The 25,649-nt window shown below is 51.4% G+C and overlaps 1 protein-coding gene across 1 annotated transcript; it reads right to left on the bottom strand.

The window, feature by feature from the left end:
* Window positions 1–1,279: 1,279 nt before the first annotated feature.
* Window positions 1,280–3,258, bottom strand: LOC149430726 (uncharacterized; the record flags this gene model as incomplete). Its single annotated transcript, XM_089666053.1, has 1 exon — window positions 1,280–3,258. A coding segment is annotated over one exon (1,119 nt), but the record flags the coding sequence as incomplete, so codon positions are not given.
* Between the last annotated feature and the right edge of the window lie 22,391 nt (window positions 3,259–25,649).

The following is a 25,649-nucleotide window of genomic DNA, read 5'->3' as shown; positions in this document are numbered from 1 at the left end:
CTACAAGCAAACAGCCGCAAAGGCTGCCAGGAGTTTCCATTCACAGAATGCTGTGAATGAATGACATGGCTGGGCAGAGGGAACCCCGCACGGCCAGGTTTTTTAAATCTTGCGACAGCTAGCGAGGGGGGAGAAAATCCCTGCTAGCTGTCATAGCGGGGGGGCGGTTGGCTGGTCATATCGTAACATGTTACACCCAGAATATGGGTGTAACATGTTACAAAAGGAGAACTTATCCTTTAACAATATCTTTGTCTAAACACTAGGTTCCTCCTCTTAGCCACATTAGCAGTGTGACCAAATGGAGGACAGTGCACCATCCATACTGACCTCAGGGGCCCTGATCCAGCTAGTGTGGACCCATCCACATCTTTTGACCCAAGGGACTTCCAGTATAGAGACAGGGGATTGCAAAGGAGGGCCTGGGAAGAGATTGGCAACAAATTGCTGCCAGATGGGGAGTCATTTTTAGCCAGCGTGAAAGAGGAAAAAGGAAAGCTTCTATATACAGTCATGGTTTAAAATATTGGCAGCCCTTCATTTCTCTCAGATAATTCACCACTTCTCCCAGAAAGTTGTTGCAATTACAAATGTTTAGGCATTCTCAGGTTTATTTCTTTTGTTTGTATTGGTATGACACAAAAAAGTGGAGAAAAAAAGTCAAATCTAACACATTCTACGTAAAACTCCAAAGATGGACTGGAAAAAATGATTGGCACCCTCAATTTAATATTTGGTAGCACACCGCTTGGAAAAAATAACTGAAATAAGTTGTTTCCTTTAGCCATCAATGAGTTTCTTCCACCTCTCTACTGGAATTCTGGACCGTGCTTCTTTTGCCAACTGCTCCAGGTCTCTCAGATTGGAAAGTTTCATTTTCTCAACTGCTGTTTTGAGATCTCTCCACAGGTGCTCTATAGGATTGAGATTTTCACTCATTGCTGGCCAGTTCAGTACTCTCCAGTGTCTGAAACCATTTCTGGGCGCTTTTTGACATGTACTTTGGGTCATTGTCCTGCTGTTAGACCCTTGACCTCTGATGGAGACCCAACTTGCTGACACTGGGCCTTCATTGCACCCCAGAATTCTTTGGTAGTCTTCAAATTTTATAATGCCATGCACACGGTCAAATCATCCAGTGCCTGAAGCATCAATGCAACCCCAAAACATCAGTGACCCCCCTCCCCCCCTGTTAGATTTCCAGAGTTATGAAAAAACTCTATTAATATTTCTAGGTTCTTGTAGATGGTTGTGGGAAGAAATCCTTATGAAAACCAGGTCAGTATGAGCAGTGTGACTTTATTTGATCACACACCAAAAATACAAAGTCAATAAAAAACAGTAAATTCAGATATATGTAGCTTACAAGAAAATAAAAATAAAGAATAAATTGCCTTGGATATTAGGAAATAATGTAGTTCCTTTGCATAGCTTAGATAGAAGTTTTCTTGGCCTAGTTTAAGAAATGACCATGTGCTATTCTTTTGTTCTTTGTCCAAGCATGTGCTTTGAGTAAGAGTGTGTGAAAAGAATGTCTCTGTGTGTGTGAGTGAATGAAGTGAAGTGTCGTCTATCTGAGAGGCTTCTGCCTCGTAGTTTGAAAAGCTGCATACTTAAAATGCATGAGAAATTAGATCCTCCCATTAAGCTTTGTTTCAAATTCGCGGGCTTCTAAACTACTCCCAAAATCACTCCTAGTTTGAATAGAAACAGATGTTCCCATTCAAACCACCAAGTCATTATCATGATTGACATATGGACCATGAGAAAGGTTTCTGAAGTTCTTATATTACATACAACTGTCAAAAACCATGATTTATGACTACAATTTAAACTCTCAGACTCATTAAACGAATTCACAGTATGGTATACATTACATGAGTATTTTAAAAGAAAACATAACTTTAAACCTCTACTGATTACCTAGACTCAAACACAAATAATTCACATCTGACCACTTACATACAAAACCTCACATTCACATCCAATTAATAGGGAATATATATATATATTCTGCCAGCATATATTTCAAAAACTACTAAAGACCGAATTAAAGTTTGGATATTAAAAAATTAATATTACATTCCCCTCTGAAATATGAAATTCATATTAATTTATAACAAGCACACATCATTTATATCACAAGCACTCAGGTTTTGATTTAGTAATCTCAAATGTATCATTATTTGTAACTGAGTCAGCATAACCAGAAAGTAGTTTCCTCTGAAGTATATTTTGTAATAGATTATCTCCTTTCCTAATTTCACTTCTAATTCGCTTATAAAAACTGTTCATTTTACACATCAAACATAATTGAAATATAATACATAATATGATAATAATAAAAATAATTATTACAGGATGTAAAAAAATATTTCCTGCTGCAGATGCAATTGAAGTTTTTCCCAACATTGATACAGTACGTTTAAATTTTGACCACCAAGAATGACCTGAAAATTGAGACCATTCATGTTCTATATCTTTTAAACTCCCTTGTTCATGTTTAAATAATATTTCTGCTTTTTGAAGTTCATCTGATAATGCTATCAGTAAACCTTCATCTTTTTGAATAACATTTGCCCAATCTCTCCATGGGAATTCATCCACTTGAGATATATTGTACTGTATGGGAAGAGCACTTATATTTTTCATAAGCATGTTTGTTAAATTCATTCTCATCCCATTAACACTTATTGCTGAAATATCTCCTTCTATACAGAACAAACCTCGACTTAAGTTTTCTGTATGTGTACAAGAAGAGAAGAAGGATTGAACCCTTTCTGAGTCAGACATAACTTGAAAACAAACTTTCTTTTTATCTACAATTGAGATTAACTCAGAAGTGGTTTTAACCTTTTCTATCCTTGCTGAACATAGAGTATGGTTATGGTAACAAGAATGATATATACCTTTGTCTTGATTAGGTAGACAAATCACTTTAGACTGAAATTGTAAACATGAAGACAGATCTAATTGTTCTAACTCAAAATTATTATCAGTAAATGCAAAATCTGTATATTGCAGATGATAATATAGTAACTGTGTGTTGCTAACTGGTAATCCCAAGACAGTGATTGGAACCAATATTTGTTCTTTTCCTGCTACAGGAATCATTGAAGAACTATAGCATATGTTCTGATAACATCCAATCCACTTATTTACCCACAGATCAGTATGGTTTATGGCATATACATACTCTCTTGGTAAATTTTGTACAATACCTATAGGAGTTATTCCACTTTGAAAAGCTTGAGCTATTATTAGAGATGAGCGAAGAAATGAAAAATTCGATTCGACTGATTCGGCGAATTCGTGGACAATATTCGATTCGAGTCGAATAAATTCGCTGTGAATTTAACTTAAAAAAGGGTGTTTCTAGGCTTCAGAGAGACTTAATATTAGTGCAGAACACTGTACCTTTAATTTAAATGCCCTTGGAGTCTGCTGGGGAAGAGAAATAATACTGTCAGTCAGTATGACATGCAGATGAGTGCCGTCGATCTTAGAATCACCGCACACTTCACTCATTTGGGCAGTCACGGGGCCAAAACCAGAGTGTGGAGCCACAGTGTGGCGGTGGAGGCAGCAGCAATGGGAGGCCATACAGCACCCTATGACAAAAATGGAAACCACCAGCAGTGTGAGGAGACCTGAAAGTGGCACATGGCAGAGTGTGGCGATAGAGACAGCAGCAATGGGAGGCCGTACAGGGACCCATGACACACTCTGGACCTGGCAGCAGCATGAGGAGGCGGTACAGGGGCCCATGACAGATTACGGGCCTGGCAGCAGCATGAGGAGTCGGTACAGGGGCCCATGGCAGATTACGGGCCTGGCAGCAGCAATGGGAGGCCGTACAGGGACCCATGACACACTCTGGACCTGGCAGCAGCATGGGGAGGCGGTACAGGGGCCCATGACAGATTACGGGCCTGGCAGCAGCATGAGGAGTCGGTACGGGGGCCCATGACACACTCTGGACCTGGCAGCAGCATGAGGAGGCGGTACAGGGGCGCATGACAGATTACGAGCCTGGCAGCAGCAACTTGGACAGGAGGACGTTCAGCTTCTGCACCGTCGGGTGCGTGCTCGCAAACTGTTGTCTCTTGGAAACGGATTCCAAGAAAGACTGCTGACGGAATCCGTGAAGAGGAGTAGCAGGAGAAGGAGCATCTGAACGAGCGGAATATGCCAACAAGCGACAACAGTGGCCCATGACAGATTACGGGCCTGGCAGCAGCATGAGGAGTCGGTACGGGGGCCCATGGCAGATTACGGGCCTGGCAGCAGCTATGGGAGGCCCGTAATCTGCCAGCACCCTATGACAAAAAATGGAACCCACCAGCAGTGTGAGGAGACCTGAAAGTGGCACATGGCAGAGTGTGGCGATGGAGACAGCAGCAATGGGAGGCCGTACAGGGACCCATGAGAGACTCTGGACCTGGCAGCAGCATGAGGAGGCGGTATAGGGGCCCATGGCAGATTAGGGGCCTGGCAGCAGCTATGGGAGGCCCGTAATCTGCCAGCACCCTATGACAAAAAATGGAACACACCAGCAGTGTGAGGAGACCTGAAAGTGGCACATGGCAGAGTGTGGCGATGGAGGCAGCAGCAATGGGAGGCCGTACAGGGACCCATGAGAGACTCTGGACTTGGCAGCAGCATGAGGAGGCGGTATAGGGGCCCATGGCAGATTAGGGGCCTGGCAGCAGCTATGGGAGGCCCGTAATCTGCCAGCACCCTATGACAAAAAATGGAACACACCAGCAGTGTGAGGAGACCTGAAAGTGGCACATGTTTGGGGCATGATTCATGGCGGATTTAGTCAGTTGTGTCAGGAACTGGTGGTTTGAAATCCAGACTAATCCACGCCTGATTCATTTTCACAAACGTGAGTCTCTCCACACTTTGGGTGGACAGTCGTGTCCTCCGCGGAGTTGCAATACCTCCTGCCGCACTAAACACGCGCTCCGATGCCACGCTACTGGCCGGGCATGACAGCCTTTCAAGGGCAAATTCAGCTAGTTGGGGCCAAAGGTCAAGTTTCGTTGCCCAGTAGTCAAGGGGATTGTCTACCTCGGTTGGCAGGGTGCTGTCCAAGTAGGCCTAAGCCTGTTGTTTGAGGTCCTGCTCCAGGTCCACCTGATGCTGCTGCTGCTGCTGCGGCTGGTTAGTAGTTTCCTCACTGCGCTGGTGAAGAAAGCTACTCATCATCGACTGCAGACTGAGGCAGCCGCTGCTGGTGGAGCTGCCACTGCTCCTACCACCCCACCCCTCCCCTGCTGCCATGGCAGCGGAACACGAGCGCACAGGGCCCACAGTGTCTGAGGATGGACGTTGGCGCAGACAGGCAGAGACCAGCTGACTACATAGGTGTTTTTTATAGTACGTTATTTTGGCCTCCCTCTCAGCAGGTGTGAAAAAGGCCACCATTTTTGAACGGTAGCGAGGGTCCAACAAGGTGGACAGCCAAAAGTCATCCCTCTGTCTGATGGTTATTATTCGGCTGTCGCTACGCAAGCAACCGAGCATGCTATGGGCCATTTGTGCCAAGGAATGCGAGGGACTCCCTGCCTCCATCTCCACAGCATACTGCCACGGTGCGTCTAGGTCCTCTGTCTCCTCTTCCTCCTCCTCTACCAGATGCTCCTGCTCCTCCACTCCTGTCCGCTGAGTGGAAAAACCACCCATTTCACTCAATAATTCCTGAGCACCAATGTCCTCCTCTACCTCCTCCTCTTCTTCCAGTCCTGCCCCCACAGGGGCCATGTGGCGTTGAGATCTGTGCGCCACGTCTACCGCACCCTGACCAGCCATTGTTAACAGCATTTGTTCCAGGACGTGCAACAGAGGAATGACGTCGTTCATCCCATAGTCCTGCCGACTCACGAATAGCGTGGCCTCCTCAAAGGGCCTGAGCAAGCGCAGGTGTCACGCATGAGCTGCCAATGGCTGACATCTAAGTTACACAGGGAGTACCTTTATCTGCTTTTAACATCAGGAAATCTGTGATGGCCTTTTGCTGTTCGTAAAGGCGGTCTAACATATGTAGGGTTGAATTCCACCTTGTTGCAACGTCACAGCATGAGGAGTCGGTATAGGGGCCCATGGCAGATTAGGGGCCTGGCAGCAGTTATGGGAGGCCCATAATCTGCCAGCACCCTATGACAAAAAATGGAACACACCAGCAGTGTGAGGAGACCTGAAAGTGGCACATGGCAGAGTGTGGCGATGGAGACAGCAGCAATGGGAGGCCGTACAGGGACCCATGAGAGACTCTGGACCTGGCAGCAGCATGAGGAGGCGGTATATAGGGGCCTACGGCAGATTAGGGGCCTGGCAGCAGCTATAGGAGGCCCGTAATCTGCCAGCACCCTATGTCAAAAAATTCAACACACCAGCAGTGTGTGAGGAGACCTGAAAGTGGCACATGGCAGAGTGTGGCGATGGAGACAGCAGCAATGGGAGGCCGTACAGGGACCCATGACAGACTCTGGACTTGGCAGCAGCATGAGGAGGCGGTATATAGGGGCTTATGGCAGATTAGGGGCCTGGCAGCAGCTATAGGAGGCCCGTAATCTGCCAGCACCCTATGTCAAAAAATTCAACACACCAGCAGTGTGAGGAGACCTGAAAGTGGCACATGGCAGAGTGTGGCGATGGAGACAGCAGCAATGGGAGGCCGTACAGGGACCCATGACAGACTCTGAACTTGGCAGCAGCATGAGGAGGCGGTATATAGGGGCCCATGGCAGATTAGGGGCCTGGCAGCAGCTATAGGAGGCCCGTAATCTGCCAGCACCCTATGTCAAAAAATTCAACACACCAGCAGTGTGAGGAGACCTGAAAGTGGCACATGGCAGAGTGTGGCGATGGAGACAGCAGCAATGGGAGGCCGTACAGGGACCATGACAGACTCTGGACTTGGCAGCAGCATGAGGAGGCGGTATATAGGGGCCCATGGCAGATTAGGGGCCTGGCAGCAGCTATGTGAGGCCCGTAATCTGCCTGCACCCTATGTCAAAAAATTTAACACACCAGCAGTGTGAAGAGACCTGAAAGTGGCACATGGCAGCAGAGTGTGGCGATGGAGACAGCAGCAATGGGAGGCCGTACAGGGACCATGACAGACTCTGGACTTGGCAGCAGCATGAGGAGGCGGTATATAGGGGCCCATGGCAGATTAGGGGCCTGGCAGCAGCTATGTGAGGCCCGTAATCTGCCTGCACCCTATGTCAAAAAATTAAACACACCAGCAGTGTGAAGAGACCTGAAAGTGGCACATGGCAGCAGAGTGTGGCGATGGAGACAGCAGCAATGGGAGGCCGTACAGGGACCCATGAGAGACTCTAGACTTGGCAGCAGCATGAGGAGGCGGTATATAGGGGCCCATGGCAGATTAGGGGCCTGGCAGCAGCTATGTGAGGCCCGTAATCTGCCAGCACCCTATGTCAAAAAATTCAACACACCAGCAGTGTGTGAGGAGACCTGAAAGTGGCACATGGCAGAGTGTGGCGATGGAGAAAGCAGCAATGGGAGGCCGTACAGGGACCCATGAGAGACTCTGGACCTGGCAGCAGCATGAGGAGGCGGTATATAGGGGCCCATGGCAGATTAGGGGCCTGGCAGCAGCTATGTGAGGCCCGTAATCTGCCTGCACCCTATGTCAAAAAATTAAACACACCAGCAGTGTGAAGAGACCTGAAAGTGGCACATGGCAGCAGAGTGTGGCGATGGAGACAGCAGCAATGGGAGGCCGTACAGGGACCCATGAGAGACTCTAGACTTGGCAGCAGCATGAGGAGGCGGTATATAGGGGCCCATGGCAGATTAGGGGCCTGGCAGCAGCTATGTGAGGCCCGTAATCTGCCTGCACCCTATGTCAAAAAATTTAACACACCAGCAGTGTGAAGAGACCTGAAAGTGGCACATGGCAGCAGAGTGTGGCGATGGAGACAGCAGCAATGGGAGGCCGTACAGGGACCCATGAGAGACTCTAGACTTGGCAGCAGCATGAGGAGGCGGTATATAGGGGCCCATGGCAGATTAGGGGCCTGGCAGCAGCTATGTGAGGCCCGTAATCTGCCTGCACCCTATGTCAAAAAATTAAACACACCAGCAGTGTGAAGAGACCTGAAAGTGGCACATGGCAGCAGAGTGTGGCGATGGAGACAGCAGCAATGGGAGGCCGTACAGGGACCCATGAGAGACTCTAGACTTGGCAGCAGCATGAGGAGGCGGTATATAGGGGCCCATGGCAGATTAGGGGCCTGGCAGCAGCTATGTGAGGCCCGTAATCTGCCTGCACCCTATGTCAAAAAATTAAACACACCAGCAGTGTGAAGAGACCTGAAAGTGGCACATGGCAGCAGAGTGTGGCGATGGAGACAGCAGCAATGGGAGGCCGTACAGGGACCATGACAGACTCTGGACTTGGCAGCAGCATGAGGAGGCGGTATATAGGGGCCCATGGCAGATTAGGGGCCTGGCAGCAGCTATGTGAGGCCCGTAATCTGCCTGCACCCTATGTCAAAAAATTTAACACACCAGCAGTGTGAAGAGACCTGAAAGTGGCACATGGCAGCAGAGTGTGGCGATGGAGACAGCAGCAATGGGAGGCCGTACAGGGACCATGACAGACTCTGGACTTGGCAGCAGCATGAGGAGGCGGTATATAGGGGCCCATGGCAGATTAGGGGCCTGGCAGCAGCTATGTGAGGCCCGTAATCTGCCTGCACCCTATGTCAAAAAATTAAACACACCAGCAGTGTGAAGAGACCTGAAAGTGGCACATGGCAGCAGAGTGTGGCGATGGAGACAGCAGCAATGGGAGGCCGTACAGGGACCCATGAGAGACTCTAGACTTGGCAGCAGCATGAGGAGGCGGTATATAGGGGCCCATGGCAGATTAGGGGCCTGGCAGCAGCTATGTGAGGCCCGTAATCTGCCTGCACCCTATGTCAAAAAATTAAACACACCAGCAGTGTGAAGAGACCTGAAAGTGGCACATGGCAGCAGAGTGTGGCGATGGAGACAGCAGCAATGGGAGGCCGTACAGGGACCATGACAGACTCTGGACTTGGCAGCAGCATGAGGAGGCGGTATATAGGGGCCCATGGCAGATTAGGGGCCTGGCAGCAGCTATGTGAGGCCCGTAATCTGCCTGCACCCTATGTCAAAAAATTTAACACACCAGCAGTGTGAAGAGACCTGAAAGTGGCACATGGCAGCAGAGTGTGGCGATGGAGACAGCAGCAATGGGAGGCCGTACAGGGACCATGACAGACTCTGGACTTGGCAGCAGCATGAGGAGGCGGTATATAGGGGCCCATGGCAGATTAGGGGCCTGGCAGCAGCTATGTGAGGCCCGTAATCTGCCAGCACCCTATGTCAAAAAATTCAACACACCAGCAGTGTGTGAGGAGACCTGAAAGTGGCACATGGCAGAGTGTGGCGATGGAGAAAGCAGCAATGGGAGGCCGTACAGGGACCCATGAGAGACTCTGGACCTGGCAGCAGCATGAGGAGGCGGTATATAGGGGCCCATGGCAGATTAGGGGCCTGGCAGCAGCTATGTGAGGCCCGTAATCTGCCTGCACCCTATGTCAAAAAATTAAACACACCAGCAGTGTGAAGAGACCTGAAAGTGGCACATGGCAGCAGAGTGTGGCGATGGAGACAGCAGCAATGGGAGGCCGTACAGGGACCCATGAGAGACTCTAGACTTGGCAGCAGCATGAGGAGGCGGTATATAGGGGCCCATGGCAGATTAGGGGCCTGGCAGCAGCTATGTGAGGCCCGTAATCTGCCTGCACCCTATGTCAAAAAATTTAACACACCAGCAGTGTGAAGAGACCTGAAAGTGGCACATGGCAGCAGAGTGTGGCGATGGAGACAGCAGCAATGGGAGGCCGTACAGGGACCCATGAGAGACTCTAGACTTGGCAGCAGCATGAGGAGGCGGTATATAGGGGCCCATGGCAGATTAGGGGCCTGGCAGCAGCTATGTGAGGCCCGTAATCTGCCTGCACCCTATGTCAAAAAATTAAACACACCAGCAGTGTGAAGAGACCTGAAAGTGGCACATGGCAGCAGAGTGTGGCGATGGAGACAGCAGCAATGGGAGGCCGTACAGGGACCATGACAGACTCTGGACTTGGCAGCAGCATGAGGAGGCGGTATATAGGGGCCCATGGCAGATTAGGGGCCTGGCAGCAGCTATGTGAGGCCCGTAATCTGCCTGCACCCTATGTCAAAAAATTAAACACACCAGCAGTGTGAAGAGACCTGAAAGTGGCACATGGCAGCAGAGTGTGGCGATGGAGACAGCAGCAATGGGAGGCCGTACAGGGACCCATGAGAGACTCTAGACTTGGCAGCAGCATGAGGAGGCGGTATATAGGGGCCCATGGCAGATTAGGGGCCTGGCAGCAGCTATGTGAGGCCCGTAATCTGCCTGCACCCTATGTCAAAAAATTAAACACACCAGCAGTGTGAAGAGACCTGAAAGTGGCACATGGCAGCAGAGTGTGGCGATGGAGACAGCAGCAATGGGAGGCCGTACAGGGACCATGACAGACTCTGGACTTGGCAGCAGCATGAGGAGGCGGTATATAGGGGCCCATGGCAGATTAGGGGCCTGGCAGCAGCTATGTGAGGCCCGTAATCTGCCTGCACCCTATGTCAAAAAATTTAACACACCAGCAGTGTGAAGAGACCTGAAAGTGGCACATGGCAGCAGAGTGTGGCGATGGAGACAGCAGCAATGGGAGGCCGTACAGGGACCATGACAGACTCTGGACTTGGCAGCAGCATGAGGAGGCGGTATATAGGGGCCCATGGCAGATTAGGGGCCTGGCAGCAGCTATGTGAGGCCCGTAATCTGCCTGCACCCTATGTCAAAAAATTAAACACACCAGCAGTGTGAAGAGACCTGAAAGTGGCACATGGCAGCAGAGTGTGGCGATGGAGACAGCAGCAATGGGAGGCCGTACAGGGACCATGAGAGACTCTGGACTTGGCAGCAGCATGAGGAGGCGGTATATAGGGGCCCATGGCAGATTAGGGGCCTGGCAGCAGCTATGTGAGGCCCGTAATCTGCCTGCACCCTATGTCAAAAAATTTAACACACCAGCAGTGTGAAGAGACCTGAAAGTGGCACATGGCAGCAGAGTGTGGCGATGGAGACAGCAGCAATGGGAGGCCGTACAGGGACCATGACAGACTCTGGACTTGGCAGCAGCATGAGGAGGCGGTATATAGGGGCCCATGGCAGATTAGGGGCCTGGCAGCAGCTATGTGAGGCCCGTAATCTGCCAGCACCCTATGTCAAAAAATTCAACACACCAGCAGTGTGTGAGGAGACCTGAAAGTGGCACATGGCAGAGTGTGGCGATGGAGAAAGCAGCAATGGGAGGCCGTACAGGGACCCATGAGAGACTCTGGACCTGGCAGCAGCATGAGGAGGCGGTATATAGGGGCCCATGGCAGATTAGGGGCCTGGCAGCAGCTATGTGAGGCCCGTAATCTGCCTGCACCCTATGTCAAAAAATTAAACACACCAGCAGTGTGAAGAGACCTGAAAGTGGCACATGGCAGCAGAGTGTGGCGATGGAGACAGCAAGCAATGGGGAGGCCGTACAGGGACCCATGAGAGACTCTAGACTTGGCAGCAGCATGAGGAGGCGGTATATAGGGGCCCATGGCAGATTAGGGCCTGGCAGCAGCTATGTGAGGCCCGTAATCTGCCTGCACCCTATGTCAAAAAATTTAACACACCAGCAGTGGTGAAGAGACCTGAAAGTGGCACATGGCAGCAGAGTGTGGCGATGGAGACAGCAGCAATGGGAGGCCGTACAGGGACCCCATGAGAGACTCTAGACTTGGCAGCAGCATGAGGAGGCGGTATATAGGGGCCCATGGCAGATTAGGGGCCTGGCAGCAGCTATGTGAGGCCCGTAATCTGCCTGCACCCTATGTCAAAAAATTAAACACACCAGCAGTGTGAAGAGACCTGAAAGTGGCACATGGCAGCAGAGTGTGGCGATGGAGACAGCAGCAATGGGAGGCCGTACAGGGACCCATGAGAGACTCTAGACTTGGCAGCAGCATGAGGAGGCGGTATATAGGGGCCCATGGCAGATTAGGGGCCTGGCAGCAGCTATGTGAGGCCCGTAATCTGCCTGCACCCTATGTCAAAAAATTAAACACACCAGCAGTGTGAAGAGACCTGAAAGTGGCACATGGCAGCAGAGTGTGGCGATGGAGACAGCAGCAATGGGAGGCCGTACAGGGACCATGACAGACTCTGGACTTGGCAGCAGCATGAGGAGGCGGTATATAGGGGCCCATGGCAGATTAGGGGCCTGGCAGCAGCTATGTGAGGCCCGTAATCTGCCTGCACCCTATGTCAAAAAATTTAACACACCAGCAGTGTGAAGAGACCTGAAAGTGGCACATGGCAGCAGAGTGTGGCGATGGAGACAGCAGCAATGGGAGGCCGTACAGGGACCATGACAGACTCTGGACTTGGCAGCAGCATGAGGAGGCGGTATATAGGGGCCCATGGCAGATTAGGGGCCTGGCAGCAGCTATGTGAGGCCCGTAATCTGCCTGCACCCTATGTCAAAAAATTAAACACACCAGCAGTGTGAAGAGACCTGAAAGTGGCACATGGCAGCAGAGTGTGGCGATGGAGACAGCAGCAATGGGAGGCCGTACAGGGACCCATGAGAGACTCTAGACTTGGCAGCAGCATGAGGAGGCGGTATATAGGGGCCCATGGCAGATTAGGGGCCTGGCAGCAGCTATGTGAGGGCCCGTAATCTGCCTGCACCCTATGTCAAAAAATTAAACACACCAGCAGTGTGAAGAGACCTGAAAGTGGCACATGGCAGCAGAGTGTGGCGATGGAGACAGCAGCAATGGGAGGCCGTACAGGGACCATGAGAGACTCTGGACTTGGCAGCAGCATGAGGAGGCGGTATATAGGGGCCCATGGCAGATTAGGGGCCTGGCAGCAGCTATGTGAGGCCCGTAATCTGCCTGCACCCTATGTCAAAAAATTTAACACACCAGCAGTGTGAAGAGACCTGAAAGTGGCACATGGCAGCAGAGTGTGGCGATGGAGACAGCAGCAATGGGAGGCCGTACAGGGACCATGACAGACTCTGGACTTGGCAGCAGCATGAGGAGGCGGTATATAGGGGCCCATGGCAGATTAGGGGCCTGGCAGCAGCTATGTGAGGCCCGTAATCTGCCAGCACCCTATGTCAAAAAATTCAACACACCAGCAGTGTGTGAGGAGACCTGAAAGTGGCACATGGCAGAGTGTGGCGATGGAGAAAGCAGCAATGGGAGGCCGTACAGGGACCCATGAGAGACTCTGGACCTGGCAGCAGCATGAGGAGGCGGTATATAGGGGCCCATGGCAGATTAGGGGCCTGGCAGCAGCTATGTGAGGCCCGTAATCTGCCTGCACCCTATGTCAAAAAATTAAACACACCAGCAGTGTGAAGAGACCTGAAAGTGGCACATGGCAGCAGAGTGTGGCGATGGAGACAGCAGCAATGGGAGGCCGTACAGGGACCCATGAGAGACTCTAGACTTGGCAGCAGCATGAGGAGGCGGTATATAGGGGCCCATGGCAGATTAGGGGCCTGGCAGCAGCTATGTGAGGCCCGTAATCTGCCTGCACCCTATGTCAAAAAATTAAACACACCAGCAGTGTGAAGAGACCTGAAAGTGGCACATGGCAGCAGAGTGTGGCGATGGAGACAGCAGCAATGGGAGGCCGTACAGGGACCCATGAGAGACTCTAGACTTGGCAGCAGCATGAGGAGGCGGTATATAGGGGCCCATGGCAGATTAGGGGCCTGGCAGCAGCTATGTGAGGCCCGTAATCTGCCTGCACCCTATGTCAAAAAATTAAACACACCAGCAGTGTGAAGAGACCTGAAAGTGGCACATGGCAGCAGAGTGTGGCGATGGAGACAGCAGCAATGGGAGGCCGTACAGGGACCATGACAGACTCTGGACTTGGCAGCAGCATGAGGAGGCGGTATATAGGGGCCCATGGCAGATTAGGGGCCTGGCAGCAGCTATGTGAGGCCCGTAATCTGCCTGCACCCTATGTCAAAAAATTTAACACACCAGCAGTGTGAAGAGACCTGAAAGTGGCACATGGCAGCAGAGTGTGGCGATGGAGACAGCAGCAATGGGAGGCCGTACAGGGACCATGACAGACTCTGGACTTGGCAGCAGCATGAGGAGGCGGTATATAGGGGCCCATGGCAGATTAGGGGCCTGGCAGCAGCTATGTGAGGCCCGTAATCTGCCTGCACCCTATGTCAAAAAATTAAACACACCAGCAGTGTGAAGAGACCTGAAAGTGGCACATGGCAGCAGAGTGTGGCGATGGAGACAGCAGCAATGGGAGGCCGTACAGGGACCCATGAGAGACTCTAGACTTGGCAGCAGCATGAGGAGGCGGTATATAGGGGCCCATGGCAGATTAGGGGCCTGGCAGCAGCTATGTGAGGCCCGTAATCTGCCTGCACCCTATGTCAAAAAATTAAACACACCAGCAGTGTGAAGAGACCTGAAAGTGGCACATGGCAGCAGAGTGTGGCGATGGAGACAGCAGCAATGGGAGGCCGTACAGGGACCATGAGAGACTCTGGACTTGGCAGCAGCATGAGGAGGCGGTATATAGGGGCCCATGGCAGATTAGGGGCCTGGCAGCAGCTATGTGAGGCCCGTAATCTGCCTGCACCCTATGTCAAAAAATTTAACACACCAGCAGTGTGAAGAGACCTGAAAGTGGCACATGGCAGCAGAGTGTGGCGATGGAGACAGCAGCAATGGGAGGCCGTACAGGGACCATGACAGACTCTGGACTTGGCAGCAGCATGAGGAGGCGGTATATAGGGGCCCATGGCAGATTAGGGGCCTGGCAGCAGCTATGTGAGGCCCGTAATCTGCCAGCACCCTATGTCAAAAAATTCAACACACCAGCAGTGTGTGAGGAGACCTGAAAGTGGCACATGGCAGAGTGTGGCGATGGAGAAAGCAGCAATGGGAGGCCGTACAGGGACCCATGAGAGACTCTGGACCTGGCAGCAGCATGAGGAGGCGGTATATAGGGGCCCATGGCAGATTAGGGGCCTGGCAGCAGCTATGTGAGGCCCGTAATCTGCCTGCACCCTATGTCAAAAAATTAAACACACCAGCAGTGTGAAGAGACCTGAAAGTGGCACATGGCAGCAGAGTGTGGCGATGGAGACAGCAGCAATGGGAGGCCGTACAGGGACCCATGAGAGACTCTAGACTTGGCAGCAGCATGAGGAGGCGGTATATAGGGGCCCATGGCAGATTAGGGGCCTGGCAGCAGCTATGGAGGCCCGTAATCTGCCTGCACCCTATGTCAAAAAATTTAACACACCAGCAGTGTGAAGAGACCTGAAAGTGGCACATGGCAGCAGAGTGTGGCGATGGAGACAGCAGCAATGGGAGGCCGTACAGGGACCCATGAGAGACTCTAGACTTGGCAGCAGCATGAGGAGGCGGTATATAGGGGCCCATGGCAGATTAGGGGCCTGGCAGCAGCTATGTGAGGCCCGTAATCTGCCTGCACCCTATGTCAAAAAATTAAACACACCAGCAGTGTGAAGAGACCTGAAAGTGGCACATGGCAGCAGAGTGTGGCGATGGAGACAGCAGCAATGGGAGGCCGTACAGGGACCCATGAGAGACTCTAGACTTGGCAGCAGCATGAGGAGGCGGTATATAGGGGCCCATGGCAGATTAGGGGCCTGGCAGCAGCTATGTGAGGCCCGTAATCTGCCTGCACCCTATGTCAAAAAATTAAACACACCAGCAGTGTGAAGAGACCTGAAAGTGGCACATGGCAGCAGAGTGTGGCGATGGAGACAGCAGCAATGGGAGGCCGTACAGGGACCATGACAGACTCTGGACTTGGCAGCAGCATGAGGAGGCGGTATATAGGGGCCCATGGCAGATTAGGGGCCTGGCAGCAGCTATGTGAGGCCCGTAATCTGCCTGCACCCTATGTCAAAAAATTTAACACACCAGCAGTGTGAAGAGACCTGAAAGTGGCACATGGCAGCAGAGTGTGGCGATGGAGACAGCAGCAATGGGAGGCCGTACAGGGACCATGACAGACTCTGGACTTGGCAGCAGCATGAGGAGGCGGTATATAGGGGCCCATGGCAGATTAGGGGCCTGGCAGCAGCTATGTGAGGCCCGTAATCTGCCTGCACCCTATGTCAAAAAATTAAACACACCAGCAGTGTGAAGAGACCTGAAAGTGGCACATGGCAGCAGAGTGTGGCGATGGAGACAGCAGCAATGGGAGGCCGTACAGGGACCCATGAGAGACTCTAGACTTGGCAGCAGCATGAGGAGGCGGTATATAGGGGCCCATGGCAGATTAGGGGCCTGGCAGCAGCTATGTGAGGCCCGTAATCTGCCTGCACCCTATGTCAAAAAATTAAACACACCAGCAGTGTGAAGAGACCTGAAAGTGGCACATGGCAGCAGAGTGTGGCGATGGAGACAGCAGCAATGGGAGGCCGTACAGGGACCATGAGAGACTCTGGACTTGGCAGCAGCATGAGGAGGCGGTATATAGGGGCCCATGGCAGATTAGGGGCCTGGCAGCAGCTATGTGAGGCCCGTAATCTGCCTGCACCCTATGTCAAAAAATTTAACACACCAGCAGTGTGAAGAGACCTGAAAGTGGCACATGGCAGCAGAGTGTGGCGATGGAGACAGCAGCAATGGGAGGCCGTACAGGGACCATGACAGACTCTGGACTTGGCAGCAGCATGAGGAGGCGGTATATAGGGGCCCATGGCAGATTAGGGGCCTGGCAGCAGCTATGTGAGGCCCGTAATCTGCCTGCACCCTATGTCAAAAAATTTAACACACCAGCAGTGTGAAGAGACCTGAAAGTGGCACATGGCAGCAGAGTGTGGCGATGGAGACAGCAGCAATGGGAGGCCGTACAGGGACCATGACAGACTCTGGACTTGGCAGCAGCATGAGGAGGCGGTATATAGGGGCCCATGGCAGATTAGGGGCCTGGCAGCAGCTATGTGAGGCCCGTAATCTGCCTGCACCCTATGTCAAAAAATTAAACACACCAGCAGTGTGAAGAGACCTGAAAGTGGCACATGGCAGCAGAGTGTGGCGATGGAGACAGCAGCAATGGGAGGCCGTACAGGGACCCATGAGAGACTCTAGACTTGGCAGCAGCATGAGGAGGCGGTATATAGGGGCCCATGGCAGATTAGGGGCCTGGCAGCAGCTATGTGAGGCCCGTAATCTGCCTGCACCCTATGTCAAAAAATTAAACACACCAGCAGTGTGAAGAGACCTGAAAGTGGCACATGGCAGCAGAGTGTGGCGATGGAGACAGCAGCAATGGGAGGCCGTACAGGGACCATGACAGACTCTGGACTTGGCAGCAGCATGAGGAGGCGGTATATAGGGGCCCATGGCAGATTAGGGGCCTGGCAGCAGCTATGTGAGGCCCGTAATCTGCCTGCACCCTATGTCAAAAAATTTAACACACCAGCAGTGTGAAGAGACCTGAAAGTGGCACATGGCAGCAGAGTGTGGCGATGGAGACAGCAGCAATGGGAGGCCGTACAGGGACCATGACAGACTCTGGACTTGGCAGCAGCATGAGGAGGCGGTATATAGGGGCCCATGGCAGATTAGGGGCCTGGCAGCAGCTATGTGAGGCCCGTAATCTGCCAGCACCCTATGTCAAAAAATTCAACACACCAGCAGTGTGTGAGGAGACCTGAAAGTGGCACATGGCAGAGTGTGGCGATGGAGAAAGCAGCAATGGGAGGCCGTACAGGGACCCATGAGAGACTCTGGACCTGGCAGCAGCATGAGGAGGCGGTATATAGGGGCCCATGGCAGATTAGGGGCCTGGCAGCAGCTATGTGAGGCCCGTAATCTGCCTGCACCCTATGTCAAAAAATTAAACACACCAGCAGTGTGAAGAGACCTGAAAGTGGCACATGGCAGCAGAGTGTGGCGATGGAGACAGCAGCAATGGGAGGCCGTACAGGGACCCATGAGAGACTCTAGACTTGGCAGCAGCATGAGGAGGCGGTATATAGGGGCCCATGGCAGATTAGGGGTCTGGCAGCAGCTATGTGAGGCCCGTAATCTGCCTGCACCCTATGTCAAAAAATTAAACACACCAGCAGTGTGAAGAGACCTGAAAGTGGCACATGGCAGCAGAGTGTGGCGATGGAGACAGCAGCAATGGGAGGCCGTACAGGGACCATGACAGACTCTGGACTTGGCAGCAGCATGAGGAGGCGGTATATAGGGGCCCATGGCAGATTAGGGGCCTGGCAGCAGCTATGTGAGGCCCGTAATCTGCCTGCACCCTATGTCAAAAAATTTAACACACCAGCAGTGTGAAGAGACCTGAAAGTGGCACATGGCAGCAGAGTGTGGCGATGGAGACAGCAGCAATGGGAGGCCGTACAGGGACCATGAGAGACTCTGGACTTGGCAGCAGCATGAGGAGGCGGTATATAGGGGCCCATGGCAGATTAGGGGCCTGGCAGCAGCTATGTGAGGCCCGTAATCTGCCTGCACCCTATGTCAAAAAATTTAACACACCAGCAGTGTGAAGAGACCTGAAAGTGGCACATGGCAGCAGAGTGTGGCGATGGAGACAGCAGCAATGGGAGGCCGTACAGGGACCATGACAGACTCTGGACTTGGCAGCAGCATGAGGAGGCGGTATATAGGGGCCCATGGCAGATTAGGGGCCTGGCAGCAGCTATGTGAGGCCCGTAATCTGCCTGCACCCTATGTCAAAAAATTTAACACACCAGCAGTGTGAAGAGACCTGAAAGTGGCACATGGCAGCAGAGTGTGGCGATGGAGACAGCAGCAATGGGAGGCCGTACAGGGACCCATGAGAGACTCTGGACCTGGCAGCAGCAGGAGGAGGTGGTATATAGGGGCCTATGGCAGATTAGGGTCCTGGCAGCAGCTATAGGAGGCCCGTAATCTGCCAGCACCCTATGTCAAAAAATTCAACACACCAGCAGTGTGAGGAGACCTGAAAGTGGCACATGTTTGAGGCATGATTCATGGCGGATTTAGTCAGTTGTGTCAGGAACTGGTGGTTTGAAATCCAGACTAATCCACGCCTGATTCATTTTCACAAACGTGAGTCTCTCCACACTTTGGGTGGACAGTCGTGTCCTCCGCGGAGTTACAATACCTCCTGCCGCACTAAACACGCGCTCCGATGCCACGCTACTGGCCGGGCATGACAGCCTTTCAAGGGCAAATTCAGCTAGTTGGGGCCAAAGGTCAAGTTTCGTTGCCCAGTAGTCAAGGGGATTGTCTACCTCGGTTGGCAGGGTGCTGTCCAAGTAGGCCCAAGCCTGTTGTTTGAGCTCCTGCTCCAGGTCCACCTGATGCTGCTGCTGCTGCTGCGGCTGGTTAGTAGTTTCCTCACTGCGCTGGTGAAGAAAGCTACTCATCATCGACTGCAGACTGAGGCAGCCGCTGCTGGTGGAGCTGCCACTGCTCCTACCACCCCACCCCTCCCCTGCTGCCATGCCAGCGGAACGCGAGCGCACAGGGCCCACAGTGTCTGAGGATGGACGATGGCGCACAAAGGCAGAGACCAACTGACTACATAGGTGGTTTTTATAGTACGTAATTTTGGCCTCCCTCTCAGCAGGTGTGAAAAAGGCCACCATTTTGGACCGGTAGCGAGGGTCCAACAAGGTGGACAGCCAAAAGTCATCCCTCTGTCTGATGGTTATTATTCGGCTGTCGCTACGCAAGCAACCGAGCATGCTATGGGCCATTTGTGCCAAGGAATGCGAGGGACTCCCTGCCTCCATCTCCACAGCATACTGCCACGGTGCGTCTGGGTCCTCTGTCTCCTCCTCCTCCTCCTCTACCAGATGCTCCTGCTCCTCCACTCCTGTCCGCTGAGTGGAAAAACCACCCATTTCACTCAATAATTCCTGAGCACAAATGTCCTCCTCTACCTCCTCCTCTTCTTCCTGTCCTGCCCCCACAGGGGTCATGTGGCGTTGAGATCTGTGCGCCACGTCTACCGCACCCTGACCAGCCATTGTTAACAGCATTTGTTCCAGGACGTGCAACAGAGGAATGACGTCGTTCATCCCATAGTCCTGCCGACTCACGAATAGCGTGGCCTCCTCAAAGGGCCTGAGCAAGCGGCAGGTGTCACGCATGAGCTGCCAATGGCTGACATCTAAGTTACACAGGGGAGTACCTTTATCCGCTTGTAACATCAGGAAATCGGTGATGGCCTTTCGCTGCTCGTAAAGGCGGTCTAACATGTGTAGGGTTGAATTCCACCTTGTTGCAACGTCGCAGATCAGGCGATGCTGTGGAATTCCGTTCTGCCGCTGCAGCTCAATGAGGGTGTTCTTTGCGGTGTAGGAATGGCTGAAATGCATGCACAGTTTACGTGACATTTTAAGGATGTCTTGCAGTGGGATGGTGGATTTTAGGAACCGCTTGACAACCAGATTGAACACGTGAGCCATGCATGGCGCATGGCACAACCTTCCTTGACGCAGAGCAGACACCATGTTCTTTCCGTTGTCAGTCAACATGGTTCCGATTTTTAGTTTGCGCGGAGACAGCCATCTGTCGATTTCTCTGTTCATTACACTCAGCAGTTCCTCCCCTGTGTGACTACGTTCGCCAAGGCATACCAGGTGCAGCACAGCGTGACACCGTTGCGCCCTGCACATGTGATATGCCGGTCGGGTAATGGGACTTGGCACGGGGGTGGCGGCTGAGGACACGGCGGAAAAAGAGGTGGTAGAGGCGGACATGCTTGCTGGACCAAGGACGTGCAAACGTGGAGGCAAAAGCGTCGTGACCTGTCCAAGTTGCTGGTGCGGCTGTGCCGGCACCACGTTCACCCAGTGGGCCGTAAATGACATGTACTGTCCCTGACCGTAGTTACAGCTCCACACGTCGGCGCTGCCGTGCACTTTGGCAGAGACCGACATGCTCAAAGACTGGCCCACCATCTCTTCTACATGTGAATGCAGGGCTGGCACTGCCTTTTGGGCAAAGAAATGACGGCTTGGCACTCTCCACCACGGCGCGGCACAAGCCATCATTTCTCGGAAAGGTGCTGAGTCCACCAGTTGGAAAGGGAGGGACTGCAGCACCAGCAACTTGGACAGGAGGACGTTCAGCTTTTGCACCGTCGGGTGCGTGCTCGCAAACTGTTGTCTCTTGGATACGGATTCCAAGAAAGACTGTTGACGGAATCCGAGAAGAGGAGTAGCAGGAGAAGGAGCATCTGAACGAGCGGAAGATGCCAATGAGCGACAACTCCCCTCAGCAGAGGTGTTGGAGCCTTGACTGGCTGATAGAGGGCGATTGACGACGTCGGGTGACGGAGCAAGTAACGGAGCGGGTGATGGAGCGGGGGCTGGGGCAGGCAGAACCGCCGTATGTTTATCACGGTTTTCCCAGGCCACCGAATGGTGACGCTGCATATGCTGACGCAACGCTGTAGTCCCAACATGGGCCCCCTGGCCACGCTTGCATTTCTGGCCACATAGTCGACATACGGCTACGTTTACTTCCTCGGGCGGCTTGAGGAAAAATTGCCACACCACCGAGTAGGAAACTTTGCCCCCGCTACTCTTCACTGGCTGACTGCTACTTCCTCCGTGCGCACCGGCACCACTACTGGCCGTGGTGGTAGGCTGCAGTGGAGCTGGTGCTCTACTCCGTGGACGTTTGGCTCCACTGACACTGATGCGACCCTGCTGCTGTCTCCTGGGCAACCCACCGACTGTTTTGCTCGCTGCCAAGCTGCCACCCTCTTCTCCTGATGATGCGGAAGAAATTGCCTGATGACGACGAGGCTGCCAAGTGCGATCAACCTCCTCATCATCAAGTAGGGTCTCCGCCTCACTACTAGCCCCCTCGGCTGCGTCTGGGTCAGGAGACAGACCTGTCTCTAGACCGGCTACCGAGCCACTCTCCTCGCCAGTACTTGTTCGCTTGGCTGCTGAAAAGGCCGATGTCTCCCCCCGTTCCTGACCGCCCTCTGTTAGCTCTTCCTCACTGTACAGTGGGGCTGAGCCCACAGCATGCGATACTTCGCTTGGTGAGGGAACAGCAAAGGACAGGGGCAGGTAGAGGACACGTGATTTCAGTGGGCTTGGTCCCGGGCCATGCCAACTAACGGTTGTGTCTGACGTACCCACCGACCGTTGGCTGTAGGTGTCAGAGGTGACCTGGGAAGAGGAAGACGACCGAGCCAACCAATCAATGACGGCAGGGTTGTCGGTGGAGACACGACCGCTGGATGACACCGGGAGCACTGGCCTCTGGCTGCGAATACTGCTGCCTCGACCCCTTCCTCTGCTGCCACGTCTGCTCGCTCCTAAAACATTGCCTCCTCTGCCACTCCTCTGCATGTTGTCTGACATACTATTTAATTCAACGATTAGGTGTCCCTGAGTAACAATTCTCTGGCACGCAGTAACAATTCTGTCTGTCCCTGAGTATGAATTCTGTGGCCCTGAGTAACAATTCTGTGTCTGTGCGAGTAACAATTCTGTGTCTGTGCGAGTAACAATTCTGTGTCTGTGCAAGTAACAATTTTGTGTCTGTGCGAGTAACAATTCTCTGGCACTCAGTAACAATTCTGTCTGTCCCTGAGTAACAATTCTCTGGCACTCAGTAACAATTCTGTCTGTCCCTGAGTAACAATTCTCTGGCACTCAGTAACAATTCTGTCTGTCCCTGAGTAACAATTCTCTGGCACTCAGTAACAATTCTGTCTGTCCCTGAGTAACAATTCTCTGGCACTCAGTAACAATTCTGTCTGTCCCTGAGTAACAATTCTCTGGCACTCAGTAACAATTCTGTCTGTCCCTGAGTAACAATTCTCTGGCACTCAGTAACAATTCTGTCTGTCCCTGAGTATGAATTCTGTGGCCCTGAGTAACAATTCTGTGTCTGCGCGAGTAACAATTCTGTGTCTGTGCAAGTAACAATTTTGTGTCTGTGCGAGTAACAATTCTCTGGCACTCAGTAACAATTCTGTCTGTCCCTGAGTATGAATTCTGTGGCCCTGAGTAACAATTCTGTCTCTGTGCGAGTAACAATTCTGTGTCTGTGCAAGTAACAATTTTGTGTCTGTGAGAGTAACAATTCTCTGGCACTCAGTAACAATTCTGTCTGTCCCTGAGTAAGAATTCTCTGGCACTCAGTAACAATTCTGTCTGTCCCTGAGTATGAATTCTGTGGCCCTGAGTAACAATTGTGTGTCTGTGCAAGTAACAATTCTGTGTCTGTGCAAGTAACAATTTTGTGTCTGTGAGAGTAACAATTCTCTGGCACTCAGTAACAATTCTGTCTGTCCCTGAGTAACAATTCTCTGGCACTCAGTAACAATTCTGTCTGTCCCTGAGTATGAATTCTGTGGCCCTGAGTAACAATTCTGTCTCTGTGCGAGTAACAATTCTGTGTCTGTGCAAGTAACAATTTTGTGTCTGTGAGAGTAACAATTCTCTGGCACTCAGTAACAATTCTGTCTGTCCCTGAGTAAGAATTCTCTGGCACTCAGTAACAATTCTGTCTGTCCCTGAGTAACAATTCTCTGGCACTCAGTAACAATTCTGTCTGTCCCTGAGTAACAATTCTGTCTGTCCCTGAGTATGAATTCTGTGGCCCTGAGTAAGAATTCTCTGGCACTCAGTAACAATTCTGTCTGTCCCTGAGTATGAATTCTGTGGCCCTGAGTAACAATTGTGTGTCTGTGCAAGTAACAATTCTGTGTCTGTGCAAGTAACAATTTTGTGTCTGTGAGAGTAACAATTCTCTGGCACTCAGTAACAATTCTGTCTGTCCCTGAGTAACAATTCTCTGGCACTCAGTAACAATTCTGTCTGTCCCTGAGTATGAATTCTGTGGCCCTGAGTAACAATTCTGTCTCTGTGCGAGTAACAATTCTGTGTCTGTGCAAGTAACAATTTTGTGTCTGTGAGAGTAACAATTCTCTGGCACTCAGTAACAATTCTGTCTGTCCCTGAGTAACAATTCTCTGGCACTCAGTAACAATTCTGTCTGTCCCTGAGTAACAATTCTCTGGCACTCAGTAACAATTCTGTCTGTCCCTGAGTAACAATTCTGTCTGTCCCTGAGTATGAATTCTGTGGCCCTGAGTAAGAATTCTCTGGCACTCAGTAACAATTCTGTCTGTCCCTGAGTATGAATTCTGTGGCCCTGAGTAACAATTGTGTGTCTGTGCAAGTAACAATTCTGTGTCTGTGCAAGTAACAATTTTGTGTCTGTGAGAGTAACAATTCTCTGGCACTCAGTAACAATTCTGTCTGTCCCTGAGTAACAATTCTCTGGCACTCAGTAACAATTCTGTCTGTCCCTGAGTATGAATTCTGTGGCCCTGAGTAACAATTCTGTCTCTGTGCGAGTAACAATTCTGTGTCTGTGCAAGTAACAATTTTGTGTCTGTGAGAGTAACAATTCTCTGGCACTCAGTAACAATTCTGTCTGTCCCTGAGTAAGAATTCTCTGGCACTCAGTAACAATTCTGTCTGTCCCTGAGTAACAATTCTCTGGCACTCAGTAACAATTCTGTCTGTCCCTGAGTAACAATTCTGTCTGTCCCTGAGTATGAATTCTGTGGCCCTGAGTAAGAATTCTCTGGCACTCAGTAACAATTCTGTCTGTCCCTGAGTATGAATTCTGTGGCCCTGAGTAACAATTGTGTGTCTGTGCAAGTAACAATTCTGTGTCTGTGCAAGTAACAATTTTGTGTCTGTGAGAGTAACAATTCTCTGGCACTCAGTAACAATTCTGTCTGTCCCTGAGTAACAATTCTCTGGCACTCAGTAACAATTCTGTCTGTCCCTGAGTATGAATTCTGTGGCCCTGAGTAACAATTCTGTCTCTGTGCGAGTAACAATTCTGTGTCTGTGCAAGTAACAATTTTGTGTCTGTGAGAGTAACAATTCTCTGGCACTCAGTAACAATTCTGTCTGTCCCTGAGTAAGAATTCTCTGGCACTCAGTAACAATTCTGTCTGTCCCTGAGTAACAATTCTCTGGCACTCAGTAACAATTCTGTCTGTCCCTGAGTATGAATTCTGTGGCCCTGAGTAACAATTCTGTGTCTGTGCGAGTAACAATTCTGTGTCTGTGCAAGTAACAATTTTGTGTCTGTGCGAGTAACAATTCTCTGGCACTCAGTAACAATTCTGTCTGTCCCTGAGTAACAATTCTCTGGCACTCAGTAACAATTCTGTCTGTCCCTGAGTAACAATTCTCTGGCACTCAGTAACAATTCTGTCTGTCCCTGAGTAACAATTCTCTGGCACTCAGTAACAATTCTGTCTGTCCCTGAGTAACAATTCTCTGGCACTCAGTAACAATTCTGTCTGTCCCTGAGTAACAATTCTCTGGCACTCAGTAACAATTCTGTCTGTCCCTGAGTAACAATTCTGTCTGTCCCTGAGAATGAATTCTGTGGCCCTGAGTAAGAATTCTCTGGCACTCAGTAACAATTCTGTCTGTCCCTGAGTAACAATTCTCTGGCACTCA

The sequence above is a fragment of the Staurois parvus genome, unplaced genomic scaffold (genome assembly GCF_062004578.1).
Source record: "Staurois parvus isolate SC_StPar_1 unplaced genomic scaffold, SC_StPar_1.0 ptg002493l, whole genome shotgun sequence".
In the NCBI taxonomy this organism is placed as follows: domain Eukaryota; kingdom Metazoa; phylum Chordata; class Amphibia; order Anura; family Ranidae; genus Staurois; species Staurois parvus.
The sequence above is the reverse complement of the archived record's forward strand: the minus strand, read 5'-3'. Positions and strand labels throughout refer to the sequence as shown.